The sequence below is a fragment of the Cydia pomonella genome, chromosome 9 (genome assembly GCF_033807575.1).
Source record: "Cydia pomonella isolate Wapato2018A chromosome 9, ilCydPomo1, whole genome shotgun sequence".
NCBI classification, from domain to species: Eukaryota; Metazoa; Arthropoda; class Insecta; order Lepidoptera; family Tortricidae; genus Cydia; species Cydia pomonella.
Genome location: NC_084711.1, coordinates 19,059,391 through 19,075,787, shown reverse-complemented (window position 1 = coordinate 19,075,787; position 16,397 = coordinate 19,059,391). Strand labels below are relative to the sequence as shown.

The following is a 16,397-nucleotide window of genomic DNA, read 5'->3' as shown; positions in this document are numbered from 1 at the left end:
GCTCATCGCACAAGAAGATCTATGAAAATATGATCTCAAAACTACCCATGCTGGCGGCGCCCATCGACAAAACACCAAAAACTATGATCTTCTGGAAAGAATACGCCATATCATTAACAGAGGATCCTAAAGAAGGACTAGACCAAACAAACCTAAGAATATTCACAGACGGCTCAAAAACACTTGAAGGGACAGGATGTGGTGTCTTCTCGGAAGACCTGAACATACACATCTCAAAACCCCTGGGAGAACATAACACGGTATTCCAAGCTGAATGTGTGGGAATAATAGAAGCTTGCAATGCTATAACAAGACGACAGGTGAAACACGAAAATATACTAATACTGTCAGACAGTAAATCAGTACTACAAGCGCTATGCAGCGACAAAATTAACTCAGAGCTCATACTCGAATGTCATCGAAGCCTCACGGAAGTGAGCAAAGAAGGCAACAAAGTAACAATTCAATGGATAAAGGGGCATAGTGGATCAAGAGGAAACGATGCAGCGGACGAACTGGCCAGGAAAGGCTCAGAAACGACGGCATATGGACCCGAGCCCATCATACCCCTACCAATATCCTATATACACAACCAGCTAGACCTACATCACAGACAACTGCACAATAAATACTGGAATGAAATGGACACATGCAGGCAGACCAAGGATTTTCTACCGGAACTGAACCACAAACTCACCAAAATACTACTGAAAACACCTCGACACCAACTACGTAAAAAAATAGTAGGATTAATTACAGGACATAACACACTTAACAAACACCTACACAATATGGGTAAAACAGACAGCCCCATGTGCAGAGCGTGCATGGAAGAAGAAGAAACAACAAAACATATTCTCCTAGACTGCAAACAGGTAGAAGTATACAGGAACAAATACCTAGGGAATCCGTGCACACTAGGAGAGGCAATTAGCAGCCTGAAAACTTTGCTAGGCTTCGTGGAGGAGCTGGGGTGGTTAGAGTAGCGCTACCTCGTTTCACGCAAAATAGGCACAATGGTTGTCGAGTTGCGGAAAATGCCCAGAAGCACTAACTAACTAACTAACTATCGTACAACGTTTTACAGTACATATTACTCTAAAGTTTCGCCATATGCACGGAAAGTGCCTTGCGGGAAAGTAGTACCATACGTATTGTAAACAAACTTTTGATTTCTCATGTTCCGAAACTGGGTCGTTGTTCTAAAAAGTGTGCAGATACATGTAAAGTGCGATAAGTTTCTGCTCTAGAGCGCACTGTATTTTCCAAGTACGTTTTTTTCTCTTTTTTTACGATAAGCAATTAAAATTTTGGTTTTAAATGGATTTATTGTACAGTTTTCATTCTGATAATTAACTCCACATTCCATAAATAACGATATTTTTACCTAAATTGTTAATTGAAAGTCAAGGAGTACTACTGAAGTTTTTTTTTAATGCACATAATGAAAATGAAAAATGAAAAATGATTTATTTAGGTATCAAAATTGCAGCTTATTACACAGTAGAAAAGTATTACATTTTTAGAAGCATTCTATTGTTGTTGGAAAGCCTAGGAATAGTGTCCTGAGCCCTAAACTAGGTAAACCTGTCTTATAGGGATCAGGGAACCACCTCTATTTTTAGAAATGCAGCAAAGGTTAGTTGGTACACAAATCTAAAAATTGGATAATCATTTTGCTTAATTAAGTATATACGTATACAATATCAGTAATGTGTGTGTGTGTGTGGGTGTGTGTGTGTGTGTGTGTGTGTGTGTGTGTGTGTGTGTGTGTGTGTGTGTGTGTGTGTGTGTGCTTGTGTGATGAACTTTTCATTATATATTATTAATTTATCATACATATACCTACTGCTGGTTGTTGGTCAACAATAGCCCTTACGTATATAAGACTATGAGTGGTTGCAATATTTTGATTAGATCGCTTTTTATTGATAAGACCAACTGTTACAAGATTATTTTACCTTTAGTACGAAGAAGAAGAAAAACTTATTTAAATAATAATACGACTAAGCTCAAATGGGACTGGGCAGGGCACGTCTGCCGTATGCCGGATGACCTGTGGGCCAAAACAGCCACCTGTTGGGTCCCACAGGTTGTAAGGCGTCACGGTAGACCTCGTCGGAGATGGCAAGACGAACTTGATGCCTTTGACAGAGACTGGTGGGGGACTTCCGAGGATAGGGACACGTGGAAGAATAAGAGGGAGCCTTTGCCCAGCAGTGGGACAATATGGGCTCATAATAATAATAATTTATGTATTTTACTTCCACGTATTCGAAATGAAATGTAGAGTAATTAATGTAAATTGTAATCCTCCATAAATTTGGAACGACCAATTGGGCTGAGGCCGTTATTTATTTATTTAACCTTTATTGCACAAAACAAAAACCTTACAATAAGTTCAGACTCTCTACAGTCAACCTCAAGGCAAAGTAGTTACGATAATTTTTCATACCGTTTTCCTTTTGATTACACTATATCTAATCTAGTCTAGGTTTTGAACTATACTGATATAAAATTACTTGAAATTGAACTAGAGCTTCCAATCTTTTACAGAAATTAAGTGAACTAAGTATACTGAGAGTGTATCTACGAGTATATTAACTAGGTGACCACAGACGTACAAACACAACCAGCAAATGAATGGCACGCCATTTCATAAAGTGAAAACATATAATTTGCTTCCAACTCTGTGGCTGCTCGTAATGAGATATTATTATAGCGAACTAGTATCTACCTGCGGATTTGCTTGGATATCGCATTTTTTTGTTTTTTTTTTTTATGTAATAGATCGTGTTATTCATGAAGAAGCGTGCCTGGACTCGTATTATTATGACATTAAAAGTTAAATTCGATAAATCTGCGCGTCATCGTGTATGACATGAACTATAGTATATAATATAAGGTAGAATCATATATATCCGCCAAACCATGTAGGCAGGCCTTTTAGGCCTAAAGGGTACTTGCGCCACATGATAAGCGCTCAAAATATCCATTGGGATAGTATACATTTAAATAATAATAATTAGATATATAAGATCACATTTAAACTGTTTTAGTGGGGTGAATAACATTAATATATTACTAATTAATATACTTACAGCAAAGGTGGCTATTTACGTAAAATTTGTCAAACTAGTTTATAGCGTTCAGAGGCCAGTAATTTATAAAATGAAGTACTTTGTAAACATAAACAAGTAGTAATTTATGTTTATACGCACAGAATCTGTACCGAGGCCGGCGCGTACGCTGGCGACCGCAGCGCCGCGCGTGATCTATTACGGAACTATTATGTCAGATAATGGGAGCAATGTTTTCGCGTTCACTTCCAATGACCGGTTTCATACACCATAGTATAACAAAGGTGTTTTTGGTCATTTAAATACTTACGAAAATACAAGCTTTTTTGTTGGCGGCATTATGTTATGGCCATGTTAAAGACCTTTAGTATAAGTCGGTAAATAGGTTCGGTCACGTCTGAAAATATCGATACGGACAAAGTGCCACAAATATGTATACACTACTCTAATATATGGGCCATAAGGTCGTGTATACATATTTTTGGCACTTCGATCTTGTCGATGTTTTAAGACGTGACGTACAGTTACGGACTTTAATTGTTGAGCCATATAGGGTTTAATTTACATTGGACATTTTATACCGTTAGTATTGACAACCAAATTAGCTTGAACCCTAATTGTTTCAACAATTTAAGTCCAGGACTGTACCTGCATACAAAAAATTTAAATCAAAATTTGTTATGAAATTGAATTCAAATTGAACTCTGTTGACGAGGAATTTCAAATTATTGGTCATGCACCAATGAGAAGTTATGTACGGTCGCGGAAATTGATTCTTTAGCAACTTGCGGTTCAAGTAAATTTGGATGTACATACTTATGGTAAGAGCTGTCCATTGTAACGTGACACGTTAACTGCTAAAGAATCAATTTCCTCAACTGTACATATTTGTTGGTTTAAAACTCTCTTCCCGTGAAAGTCCTAGTTAAATTAATTGTAAACAATGTAATAACTTTCACGTTATTTCTGTGAATTATTATTATTCTGTTAATTCAAGGAACACGCAAAAACAACATGCAATCTCGGGATGACCACAGGTGGTGGACGTTGTGGTTAAGCATAATTAAATTTTCCTCGACTATTCTGTTTATTTAGGATAATCTTGTTTGTTTACTCCTCAACGGACTATGGAAAACATTCATTTCAGACTTAAATAAAACACTGACGGTGAAATAACAGATAAAGTAAATGTATACGACTGTATCAGTGAGAAAAAGTGGGTTTACATATAGAAAGTATACCAACAATACGAAATTATACCGCAAAAATAATACCTCATTACTGAACCGTGCCTCCTGTATAATTTATACGAATTTGCCAAAATTATGTTAATGTTCGGTTTGCTTAATTTACAACGACATAACAAATATACGGGCTCCTTTATTCCGAGACATCATAAGCCCCGAAACGCGTTAAACAATAATCAACTTAAATTATACGTCTCTAAAGTTGATTATAGCGACAGGTACCTATCAGTAGATGTGGTATTTTTGGTATACTTAAACAGTCTATCATAAAGTGAATCAGAACATGAGAACTAACAGTAAACCGAACAGTATGGAACCAAATTAATAGTTGGAACAAATGAGCTAATGACAAGGTATTTTATTGGAGAATTGTGATCGCATATACGTTGTAATATCAACCTTATTTTAAAAAAGCTAGGATTGAAATTAAGTTGGTTATATACGTGTCCTTAATAAAGGATAATAGGGAAATAATGACATTATGGGGAAATCACGTGATAGAACCGAGAGCACTTGGTTGCGACACCGATGTAATTGGTGAATGGGCTTTATAAGGTTAAGACCTATAATTTATTTGTGCAATGAGGTATCAGGCTGTCGATAGATTTATATAATCCGTCTAGGCGTAACGCTTTTACATCATACGTCTCGCGGGGGATTTTGACATCGGAAAAATTTGGTGTACGATTTTCAGCTGCGCAAGATGTAGTTAATTGCAAATTATTGGTGAAACTTCACCCGCATTGGATATGTATAATTCAAATCGACTGGTAAAGTAAGGATGTTAAACACGAAGAATTTTCCGCGCGCATACTGCCATTGACCGCCAGTATCATCGGAAGGATAGCAGTATAATAGTACGGATAACTTTACCTAACGGCCACGCGAAATTAATCCTTGCTAACCTACAAATAGCACTCACCTTAGCATGCAGGTCAGCTGAACGTCGTTCTGGTATCTGTTCAGCGCCGGGACTCCTTCCACTCGGACCGCGTTGACCTTGTCTCTTGGAGCGCTGCCGGAGCCCCCGCAACGTTCTCGAAGGATCGACATGATGTTCGGTTGGCGGAGAAAAGCTACCACCTGAGTAAAAAAACTTAACTATTTATTGTGTCTAATATTGTAAACTACCTACTCATTAAGTGAAATGTAAATTTCTTTTGAGTAAATAAATGTCTTTAACCAGAAAAAAGACAGAATTTATTACGGTGAAAGGGGTAAGTGAAATTTTGGATACGAGGGTGGTAATTAAGGAATTAAAGACCAGAGTTTGCAATATTGTTACCCCCGGAGTTACACACAATGTTTTTCATCACACTTGCGAAGAAAGAACTAAATTTTAAGCGCAATAATTCTTAAATACGGTGACATATACCTATTCGGCATTCAGCCACGATTGAAAATTATGTAAAAATATTTTAATCGGCTGTTAAATTAATCAAATTAAATAATTTTAAACATAAACTAAAATATTAAATTATACACGTCAGTATTTTAAAAGTAAAACTTATTTATGCTACTTGGTTTGTATGAATAAGTGACATTCACAATCCATAACTCCCGCGGGAACAAAATAGGCCTTTGTCCTTCAGCTCACCTGCATGAAATAAGATCTTTTTCGAGCAAGTGTGATGAAAAATAGTGTAAATACCTACTCGTCAACAGGGACTTCATTGACAGCAGTTGAAACAATATTCTGTTTTTTTTTTTTTTTATAAGTACCGTGAAAAATAATTTATCTCATTACGCAATTACCATTGAATACATGTCTTTCTGATTTTTAATTCCACTCAAATCTGACTTGGTAAACCGAGTTTTTGTGAGAATCGAATCAAATCAGTTTGAGGTTATGGAAAAATACACTATAACTGACCAACTATACACCTTACCTCGTCGCAACAAGGTTTACAAACGGTTAGTTAATGTAATGGTATAAGAGTTGTGGCAAAACTTCAACAAGGTAGAGTTCAGGCCAAAGTGAGTCAAGTGAGTAAATGCGGCGTTGGTTCCACTGCCGGCTCTCTGATGCCGCAAAGCTAGTTTTATGTCTCTACAAGGGAATCTCTTGAACGGATCTTGAGCCAGGTATGAAAGATATTTCATAAAACGTTACCTTGTCATTGTACGCGACGGGTATCTCCTGCATGGTGCGCGCGTGCGCGTCTCCAGCCGACAGCGGCGGCCGCGGCGGCGGCGTCGGGGCCTGCACACACGCAACCAGTTAACACGCCGTACCGTACATACTCAGAATTCATTCATATTCTACAACCAGCCCCTAGGCTAAAAGTATAGACATAAACAAACATTAGTGCTACGGCACTAGTTTCAAATAATGCATTACTCAAAATCACCAAAATTTTTACAAACCAATATTCCAAAAATATATTTACACGTCTCTAAGATACTGGCAATAAGGTCGTGTAAATATATTTTTGGAACATTGGCTTGTAAATATTTTTGTGAACTCGACGATACATTAATCTCTAAATAAAAACTTCCAGCTTAGGCAAAACATAACATTGGTCATTAGAACAATTATTAACATACTTTTGCCAGTTTTGCCTTGGGCTGTACATTAAGAAAACATCAAATAGAATTCTATAGATGCCTAAGTAGAAAAAATATGATAAACCATAAGGAAAACAATTTTCGAAACCATTGGACGCCAATGAATTAATTATTATTTATATGAGTCTGTGATTAAAAGTGGGTGTATTGTGTAGTGCTCCAAGGGTTAAGAAAAAAAAATATTTAAAAAAGTTGCACTACTTTGTTACATAGGTAGAAATATCACTATGCGAAAAATGCAACTTGCGTTTTCGCAAAGTCAATTAAATGTCTACCTAAATATATATAATTTCTAGCTTTAATAAAAGTCAATATTGACCGGCAACTTTTGATGTACATTTAAATTATTCATCTAGATAAAATAAAAACACATAAAAAAGTAGAGTTTATAGCGGCCGAGCTTATTCAGGCACAATGAAAATGTACATACGTACTAGTATTGCATGCTGTTCATTTTACACATCATTAAATACACTGAGTTTTTCAAAAATAAAAATGTAGCTGAAAACAAAATTCACGAAAACAAACCAAAACGCTAAAAACAAAATAAATCAAACCGAACACATGCAAAGAAAAAAACTGAAAAAAAAAGAAACCGAATGACAGTCGCATCGAGTCAACAAACGTGCACAGCATGTCAGAAGGAAACGACAGATGACACGTAGCGAGCTAGGAATAAGGGTGGAATTCCAACAACAACGTACCGGAGTGGGCCCGATTCCGAAGCAAAGGTATTTCATGTCAATCTTTAAAGAGAATTAGCCGTTGAATTCACATGACATTTGCGACAACTAATATACTGCTTTATGACATTTTTAACTATATGTCCATCAAACTCATATTTTCTCATTCTTAATCATTTGTTATCCAAAAAGTATAAAGTTTCCTTTATTTACAACGTTATTACTGCCTGGTCGCCGTTTAACGAGAGCTTGTAAAATAAACAAACCTAAATAATGACTACAATGAAATGCATCATCTCCCATATATCTGAAGCACAAAACTATGGAACTATACGTTGTTATCACAATTTGGTGCCGTGACCAGGATATATTTTGCGTAATAGGTCGTTTTTCGTTTATTTGCAGTCAGATTTAAAAATTAAGGACTTTGAATTACTTGGTTTTTGTTGGCTCAGCCTTGCGAGACTACTATTAGTGTCAAAAACGACACAGCGAAAGCCCTTTTTCAAAAAGTCTCCTAAAGTTACGAATCACAAACTTTCGTGAAACGGTGCCCAGGCAGTTTCAGGCACCAACACATGTATAACTGAATCGAAAATTGAATCTGATGGATTAGATATTTCCAATCAGACTTTTAAAAGATAACTGTGACTTGTAAGCATGATATACACATAAGTAAAGCAATTCGGGCATATTAATTTTAAAATGTCATAACTCATAACGCAGTATATTTCGCGGCAGGGTGTTGATTAACTGCGTTAATCATAAAAGGCAACCATGGTGAAATACGTTGAGGGCTGGTTCAATCGACTTTTTGCCTGATTTCTGAAGTTTAACTAAGGGTTAAGTGTTCGAAATAAGGGCTAATCATTCGAACTCATAAGCATTTGTTAGTACTTATAATCGTTTACTGTATTGTAATATGGTTTTATGTTATAATGTTTATTTGGGCACAAATGATGTATCTTTGGTTTTAATATTTCAATAAACGTATGTCTTACGGTGTTGGTACCTATCAGACATTACAATTTCATGACAAGTAATTCGAGATTGTGTTTGTTGGAGTAATTGAAGTTTAGAAATTTCCATGACGATTTGACAAAAATATGGTCCTGTATAGAATTAACTTTTTTATAGTAAAAAAGCAAATGCAAGATTATATTAAAGGGTCTACTAAATACGACCATTAATGTTTTGGCTTTAAATTTTAGCGAGGTACCCTTTTGGTGCTTGAAACTATTTTATATATTTAATAATTTTACTGATTGTTCAATCAAAGTGGCGACAAAAATCAGTCAAAATAATTTCCAGTTCATACAAAGGCATGTGACAAAAGAAAAACGTATAATATTGTCATGAGTTGACACTCCTGTTTCTGCTCCTGCCCTTAAATGGACCAATTAGTTATCAATGTTATTAATTTTGACGAAGACAGAATTAAATGAGAGTACTAACAGTAGTCCATTAGATTGGCAACGTATTTTATAATTGTATATAGGAGTACCTATCTGATCTGTCAAGTAAGAAATAAAATTTAAAAACGAGCGAGATCGTCATTTTGCCAGTATTATTTCAAAAAGATGCCTCAGATTTTCGCTGACACGCGGCATATACGTCGGTAGGGTGAGATTCAGCAAATCTAATAAGGTGTATTACTGTTATTACGTAAATGGAGTTTAATCTGAATCTTTTCATTAGTAATAAGTAATCTCACGCCACCAGTACCGCCATCTACCCTCTCCGGGCCGAAGTACGCCGCCCACTGAGACGATCTCAGCGGGCGCCACAACAAGCCAACAAGATGCCCCTGGTCGACCACCAGAGGGCGCCGCCCGGCAGGCAGCAGCGGCGAGAGACATGGCCCACTGAGAGCGTCCCAACGGGCGCCACTAGACAAGCGCTACAAGCCAGCAGTGTGCACCTGGTCGAGCGCGAGCGGGCGGCGCCGCGCGGGCAGCAGCGGCGAGAAGGGCCCCGCGGCCGGCGCGCGCGGCAGGCGCGGGTCCATGAACGTCGTGCGCCGCATCACGTGGTCCACGAAGAAGCGCTACAAATGTTACTGGGTGTAGGAACCGTACATCAATAAGCTACACGAGATTGGTTAGTCGCGTGTTTCATTAAATTTGTAAATTTCGTGCTGATCTATCTTGAGCTAAAATCGTATTTTCCACGGACCTCTAGCTTGTAAACAATATAAACCGTCAATTTACTCATTTTACGAGTATTTCTACCATTCTTATAAAAGAGTGAATCTTAAACAAGGTCTCTTATCGAAGGTTATCAGAGTATGCCATATTACCTTGCAATTACGGTCCAGTTTTTAATCCCCTCCGAGCTGTAAATCCCCGTCAGTGTCACTGAACACGTTGACTAAGGCCACGATAGATCCCTTTTGTGTCCACACCAGATCCTAGATATCATGTGTAACTAACAATAGCCCTTATTACCTTGCCCTTAAAGTCCAATTTCGTGTCCCGACCGAGTGGTAAAGCCAGTGTCTGTGTCGCTGAACATGTTAAATAAAGCCACAAGATCGATATTGTGTTGGTAGCACTCTAATGATCTTGTGTCTCAACAAATCTTGGATAAAAGGAGTAATAACTATAGCCCGTTACCTTGCCGTTACGGTCCAATTTCGTGTCCCAGCCGAGCGGTAAGTCCCTCTCTGTGTCGCTGAACATGTTGACTAAAGCCACAAGATCCCTATTGTGTTGGTAGCGCTCGAAAGAACTTGTGTCTCGACGGATTTTAGATATCATGTGCTTCAGGGTGGAGTTGCAGTTGTATAGTGATGACGCTTCCTGAAAATAAAAAGATAATGAATTTTATCACGTTTCTATATTATTTTGAAGGTGAATCGAGATTAACAGTAGTCAGGCGAGGCCTCACACAAAAGAAAGAAGTCCAAGGTAGGCGAGAGTACTAGCGGTGGGTAGGTCTGTATAATCGACTGTTGTGCATATCCATCCAAGTGATGGCTGTTATAATGAAGCGTGCAGAAATTCTATCGCGAGGGCTGTCACAAGTGCCATATTCGAGTCATAAAGACGAACTTTCGATTTTCGATATTTATGAGAGTCTACGGTGTCTGATGCGTGGTCCGCAGTAGGGCGAAGGACACACCATCGAAAATGGCAGATAACGGTTTTCGGTTTTTCGATGTTGGCGGTTGTCCCTGTTGTATGATAACGTTTTTGGACCTTGGCATGTCCTTAAACTACGTCCGGACTCGGGTATGTCCTTAAATTACGTCCAAAAGAGAGGTATGGGCATTACGAATGTCATCTCGCTCTGTGTGGTCGGGCACAGCAGAGCGAATGACATTCCAGGTCTAGAGCAGAGCCCAACTGGGGAAGTACCTCCACCTTACAGAAAATCGCAGCCAAATAACACTAGACCCTACGCATAGTGTTGTGTTCCTGCCGGTGAGTAAGGTTGCCAGAGCTCAACGAGGGTGCGGAGTGTTAGGGTCGGCAACGCGCATGTAACTCCTCTCGAGTTGAAGGCATACATAGGCTACGTAGACAGCTTACCATACGGCGGGCCGTATGCTTGTTTGCTACCGACTTAGTATAAAAAAAACCGTACGAGTCATGTTGTGACAAATCTACTGGAATCAGATACCTGATTCATGTCTGGTCGTGCCACGAAGTCAGCTGTAGGATGTTAAGCGGCGCGGCGGCAGGCGCACGGGAGGGCCCCGGCACAGGCAGAGGCGATGCTCGCTCCGCTTCTAGCTATGGCGACATCGTGTGACCTACTAGCATCAGTTACCTGATTCATGTGCAGGATGGAGTAGAAGTCTGGTCGGGCCAGGAAGTCGGCGGCAGGGTGCGGCGCGGCGGCGGCGGCGCTCGCTCCGCTTCTAGCTATGGCGACATCGTGTGACCTACTAGCATCAGTTACCTGATTCATGTGCAGGATGGAGTAGAAGTCTGGTCGGGCCAGGAAGTCGGCGGCAGGGTGCGGCGCGGCGGCGGCGGCGCTCGCTCCGCTTCTAGCTATGGCGACATCGTGTGACCTACTAGCATCAGTTACCTGATTCATGTGCAGGATGGAGTAGAAGTCTGGTCGGGCCAGGAAGTCGGCGGCAGGGTGCGGCGCGGCGGCGGCGGCGCTCGCTCCGCTTCTAGCTATGGCGACATCGTGTGACCTACTAGCATCAGTTACCTGATTCATGTGCAGGATGGAGTAGAAGTCTGGTCGGGCCAGGAAGTCGGCGGCAGGGTGCGGCGCGGCGGCGGCGGCGCTCGCTCCGCTTCTAGCTATGGCGACATCGTGTGACCTACTAGCATCAGTTACCTGATTCATGTGCAGGATGGAGTAGAAGTCTGGTCGGGCCAGGAAGTCGGCGGCAGGGTGCGGCGCGGCGGCGGCGACGCTCGCTCCGCTTCTGGCTGTGGCGACATCGTGTGACCGACTAGCATCAGTTACCTGGTTCATGTGCAGGATGGAGTAGAAGTCTGGTCGGGCCAGGAAGTCGGCGGCGGGGTGCGGCGCGGCGGCGGCGACGCTCGCTCCGCTTCTGGCTGTGGCGACATCGTGTGACCGACTAGCATCAGTTACCTGGTTCATGTGCAGGATGGAGTAGAAGTCTGGTCGGGCCAGGAAGTCGGCGGCGGGGTGCGGCGCGGCGGCGGCGACGCTCGCTCCGCTTCTGGCTGTGGCGACATCGTGTGACCGACTAGCATTAGTTACCTGGTTCATGTGCAGGATGGAGTAGAAGTCTGGTCGGGCCAGGAAGTCGGCGGCGGGGTGCGGCGCGGCGGCGGCGACGCTCGCTCCGCTTCTGGCTGTGGCGACATCGTGTGACCGACTAGCATCAGTTACCTGGTTCATGTGCAGGATGGAGTAGAAGTCTGGTCGGGCCAGGAAGTCGGCGGCGGGGTGCGGCGCGGCGGCGGCGACGCTCGCTCCGCTTCTGGCTGTGGCGACATCGTGTGACCGACTAGCATTAGTTACCTGGTTCATGTGCAGGATGGAGTAGAAGTCTGGTCGGGCCAGGAAGTCGGCGGCGGGGTGCGGCGCGGCGGCGGCGACGCTCGCTCCGCTTCTGGCTGTGGCGACATCGTGTGACCGACTAGCATTAGTTACCTGGTTCATGTGCAGGATGGAGTAGAAGTCTGGTCGGGCCAGGAAGTCGGCGGCGGGGTGCGGCGCGGCGGCGGCGACGCTCGCTCCGCTTCTGGCTGTGGCGACATCGTGTGACCGACTAGCATTAGTTACCTGGTTCATGTGCAGGATGGAGTAGAAGTCTGGTCGGGCCAGGAAGTCGGCGGCGGGGTGCGGCGCGGCGGCGGCGACGCTCGCTCCGCTTCTGGCTGTGGCGACATCGTGTGACCGACTAGCATTAGTTACCTGGTTCATGTGCAGGATGGAGTAGAAGTCTGGTCGGGCCAGGAAGTCGGCGGCGGGGTGCGGCGCGGCGGCGGGCGCGCGGGAGGGCCCCGGCGCGGGCGGCGGCGACGCTCGCTCCGCTTCTAGCTGTGCGCGCGTCATTGTGCGCCGAATTGATTGGTACCTGGAATTATACGATTTTAAACTGTAGTGAGCTGTGCATAAGATGCCTTTTTGTTTGGTTATGATCTAAAACTATGCACTAACTAAATATGTACAAAGGATCACAATGACGGTACCGATATCCGGCTTATCTTTTTCCTACAGCTCACTTAGAGAACATGGGGTCCGCTCAAAATTAAGATTCATTGGTATTAAATAATCCAGTTTCCCCGGCATGTATTCCTTAACAAGCGACTGGAAAACATCTAATGATGTTTTATCAAACACTAACCTACCTACTTGTGTATCCACAAGTAGGTAGGTACTTACATTACTATGATCTCTGGAGTAAATAATATGAAGAAATAGTTGTCAATCAACAACGCATCAAACTACATTTAATAATTGCCAAATAACCTGAAATGATTTAGATAGTTACCTCCTATCTAACTGCCTCCTCTGCACCTCTGGCGCAGGCGATCTCGGAGTGGCCCCATTCGCCCCTGGCCTTTGCCACGTCGTGGTCCGATTGATGTGGTCGATGTAGAACACTCTCCCGTGGCTATCCATGCGAGCCTCCCAGCCTGGAAGCATACACAGAGTCATTTAAGTCAAATCTCCATGTCACATCCGCAAGGATTTAACATCATTTTCCATCCATACTTTATTCTCATTCGTCACCTTGTCACTCAAAGCTTTGACAAAGTTCCTATACTTCCTACTCATATCAACATACAATCCAGTCTTCAATAAAGTTATTGTAAATGTAAGTGCATTACGTCGTCACTTAAAACGCCCCGCATTCACACCTAATAGTGACAATTAACGATTTACTCTTGATTTTTGAACTATAATTACTAAGACTTCTAAGAGATCCTTGTCAAGTTGTCATGAAACTTTATTAACGTTTTAATTATGTATTCGAGGATTAAAGATATACCAACCTGCTGGTAAAGGTTCTTCGCACTCGATAATCCCGCCAATCATATTGGCGGGAAAATCTCCAGTCAACGCCATCTGCCTCGACGCCCTTTCAGGGATCGAAGGAAGTCTTATGCCCGCCATATGCCTTAGAGGCGTAGGCGAGGCTACAGCATTCTCATTATCATCACTGTCTTCTGGTCTAGGTCTTCGTAGGACAACGTCCTCAGGAGGTCCAGCGTGGACGATGGTGAAATGGTTGCTGTTCGCGAACTCCATGTTGGGAGATCTGATCTCTGTTGTACGGAGTTCGTTGGTGAACTCGACCATTTCGAAATTTTCTGAGTTTTGTATTGGAGGTGGCGTGAGGTCTGACGGCGGCGCGGGGCGCGGGCGGCGCGCGTGGTGTGTCGGTGTCGGTGGACATTGAGGTGCTGCCCCCGCTAGAGCTGCCACCCTTGTCAAGACTCTTGGATGCGGCCGCACTGGGCTATTCATCCCGCTGTTTGTCGGTGAATGCTTTGGTGTTCCTTCGCAACCCAAGTTCTTTAGCAGATGCCGCGGCAAACTGGAATGCTTTGGGGTTGAACTCTCGCAAGAGTACTTCCTATTCATAATCATCGTCCCTACGCTGGGTAGCGTCTTGTTGCCGTCTTCAACCGGAGACGTCGAATGTGAAGAGTTACATGAACTAGGAGCATTAGAGCTGCCGTTATCGGGCTGTTCTTGAGTTGTCGATGCGGTATGAGATGAGTGCGAATTTAAAAACGCAGTCATCATTGTAGGCGTAGCGCGACCTGAATTCTGCCTCGTCAATGGTTTGTGACCTTTCAAAGTCGTAATTTCTTTCTCTTCTATCTGGTTCCTATTATCATCCTCAAATTCTGAGTGATTGCTAATGTCATTTAAAAACGTATGCTGCGCCTTCTCCTCTGATTTGGCGTGGTTTGGCGTGAGATTCGTACCGTCAACGGTATCAGTCGGGGCCTTATCCTTCCTCGCGAACGTCGTCGTGATGTAGTTATCGGGCCCAATATCTTTAATAAATAATACCTTATTCCTACTTACGCTAGGCGAACCATCAGGTACATCTTTAGATTTCTTCTCATCTACTAACCTAGATAATTTCATAGAAGATATTGTAGATTCACATAAGCTACCGTCGGTTTCGGGCGTCGCAAGCGGGGCGACGTTCTGCCCGCCTCGCCAGAAGCTCGCCGTAGAAGACATGGCGACCTGTTTGCCGGTGTAAAACTCTCCCGGTTTAAAGTCGTTGATTCCGCTCTGAAGCGTCGCCGAATTAGAGATATTGTTGTCTGTAAAAAACTGCTCATCCGTATCGATCAATTCGAAGTTGAACGAGTCTTCAGGTTGAGTGAGTTTTTTGGGTTTTCGATGTCGCGGCACTTGCGGAGGGTGGGGCGGAGGCGAGAGCGCCCTTGAGCGCTCCAGCGGTTTGTGCGCCGCGCGCGGCGGCAGCGGCGGCCCGGGAGACCGCGGACCTTCCCCAGGAACCTTCCCTCCTTCCACCTCATATACAAACTTCATTATCTTACAAGGATTCTTTGGCGACCATATTTTGTAGTACTCCGTACCGGGCGACGTAGGTGATTCGAAACCGCTGATTTTAGACTTCTTCTTGACACCGAGGTCCGTCCCACCACCCGTGTCCACCGGCGGTGGACATTTCTTTTTCACCCCCGACGACGTCGCGCGAGATTCATTATTTACAGATCGAGATTCTTTACTTAAACTAGTATCTACAAATTTGCTAGGATCACATTTTTGTTCGAGTTTTGGCTCGTTCCCGTTGCTTTCTAAAGTGCTAATTGAGCATTTGTCGACGAGGCGAGCGACCTCGGCGGGGTCGGGCTCCGAGCCGAGCTCGAAGCTCTCGTTGTGGTACGAGAACGGTGGTTGCCGCTCGCCACCGCGCTTGCGCGAGACGCCTTCCTTCAAGCGATGTGGGAGCTTGCGTAGCTCCGCGCGAAGCCGCGCGGGCAGCGCTGGCGCCTCCGCTTCCATCTCCTCCTCCTCGCCATTGTAGTACCGGAAACATAGCAGCTGCTCGCAGTCTGAAACACGACAACCGATACTTTAATATAATCGGTTTTTCTTCATGGACATCATTAGTGAGTACCCACCTATCTAAAAAGTTACAATTACTAGACAATGATTGATGAGCTCAAACGGCCGCCTCATGCGTATGTATGAAGCAAGTGCTTACCTTCGTACGGCTGATTGGGCTCATCAAGCAGCCACATTATGCCGCCGCTGGCGCATCCGGTCGCCGGCACGCGCCCGACGACGCCGCCCGACTCTGCAACACACAAATGTCCTCATATATTACCACTATCGGTTTTTGTTACGCCTAACATTCCAACCTATCATGCCCGCCA

The 16,397-nt window shown here is 43.3% G+C and overlaps 1 protein-coding gene across 12 annotated transcripts in view; it reads right to left on the bottom strand.

Annotated features, from left to right (window-relative positions):
• Positions 1–16,397, bottom strand: part of LOC133521606 (E3 ubiquitin-protein ligase HECW2) — a 143,372-nt gene that overhangs the window by 74,963 nt on the left and 52,012 nt on the right. For 9 of the 12 annotated variants that reach the window (XM_061856658.1, XM_061856661.1, XM_061856659.1 and 6 more), the window contains 9 exons: positions 16,226–16,318; positions 14,022–16,073; positions 13,517–13,661; positions 12,937–13,099; positions 10,194–10,379; positions 9,500–9,625; positions 7,600–7,641; positions 6,441–6,530; positions 5,250–5,410 (listed from right to left, as the gene is read on the bottom strand). In XM_061856658.1, coding sequence (XP_061712642.1) covers positions 5,250–5,410; positions 6,441–6,530; positions 7,600–7,641; positions 9,500–9,625; positions 10,194–10,379; positions 12,937–13,099; positions 13,517–13,661; positions 14,022–16,073; positions 16,226–16,318 — 3,058 coding nt within the window. The other 3 variants (XM_061856667.1, XM_061856668.1, XM_061856670.1) reach the window with 3 other exon arrangements.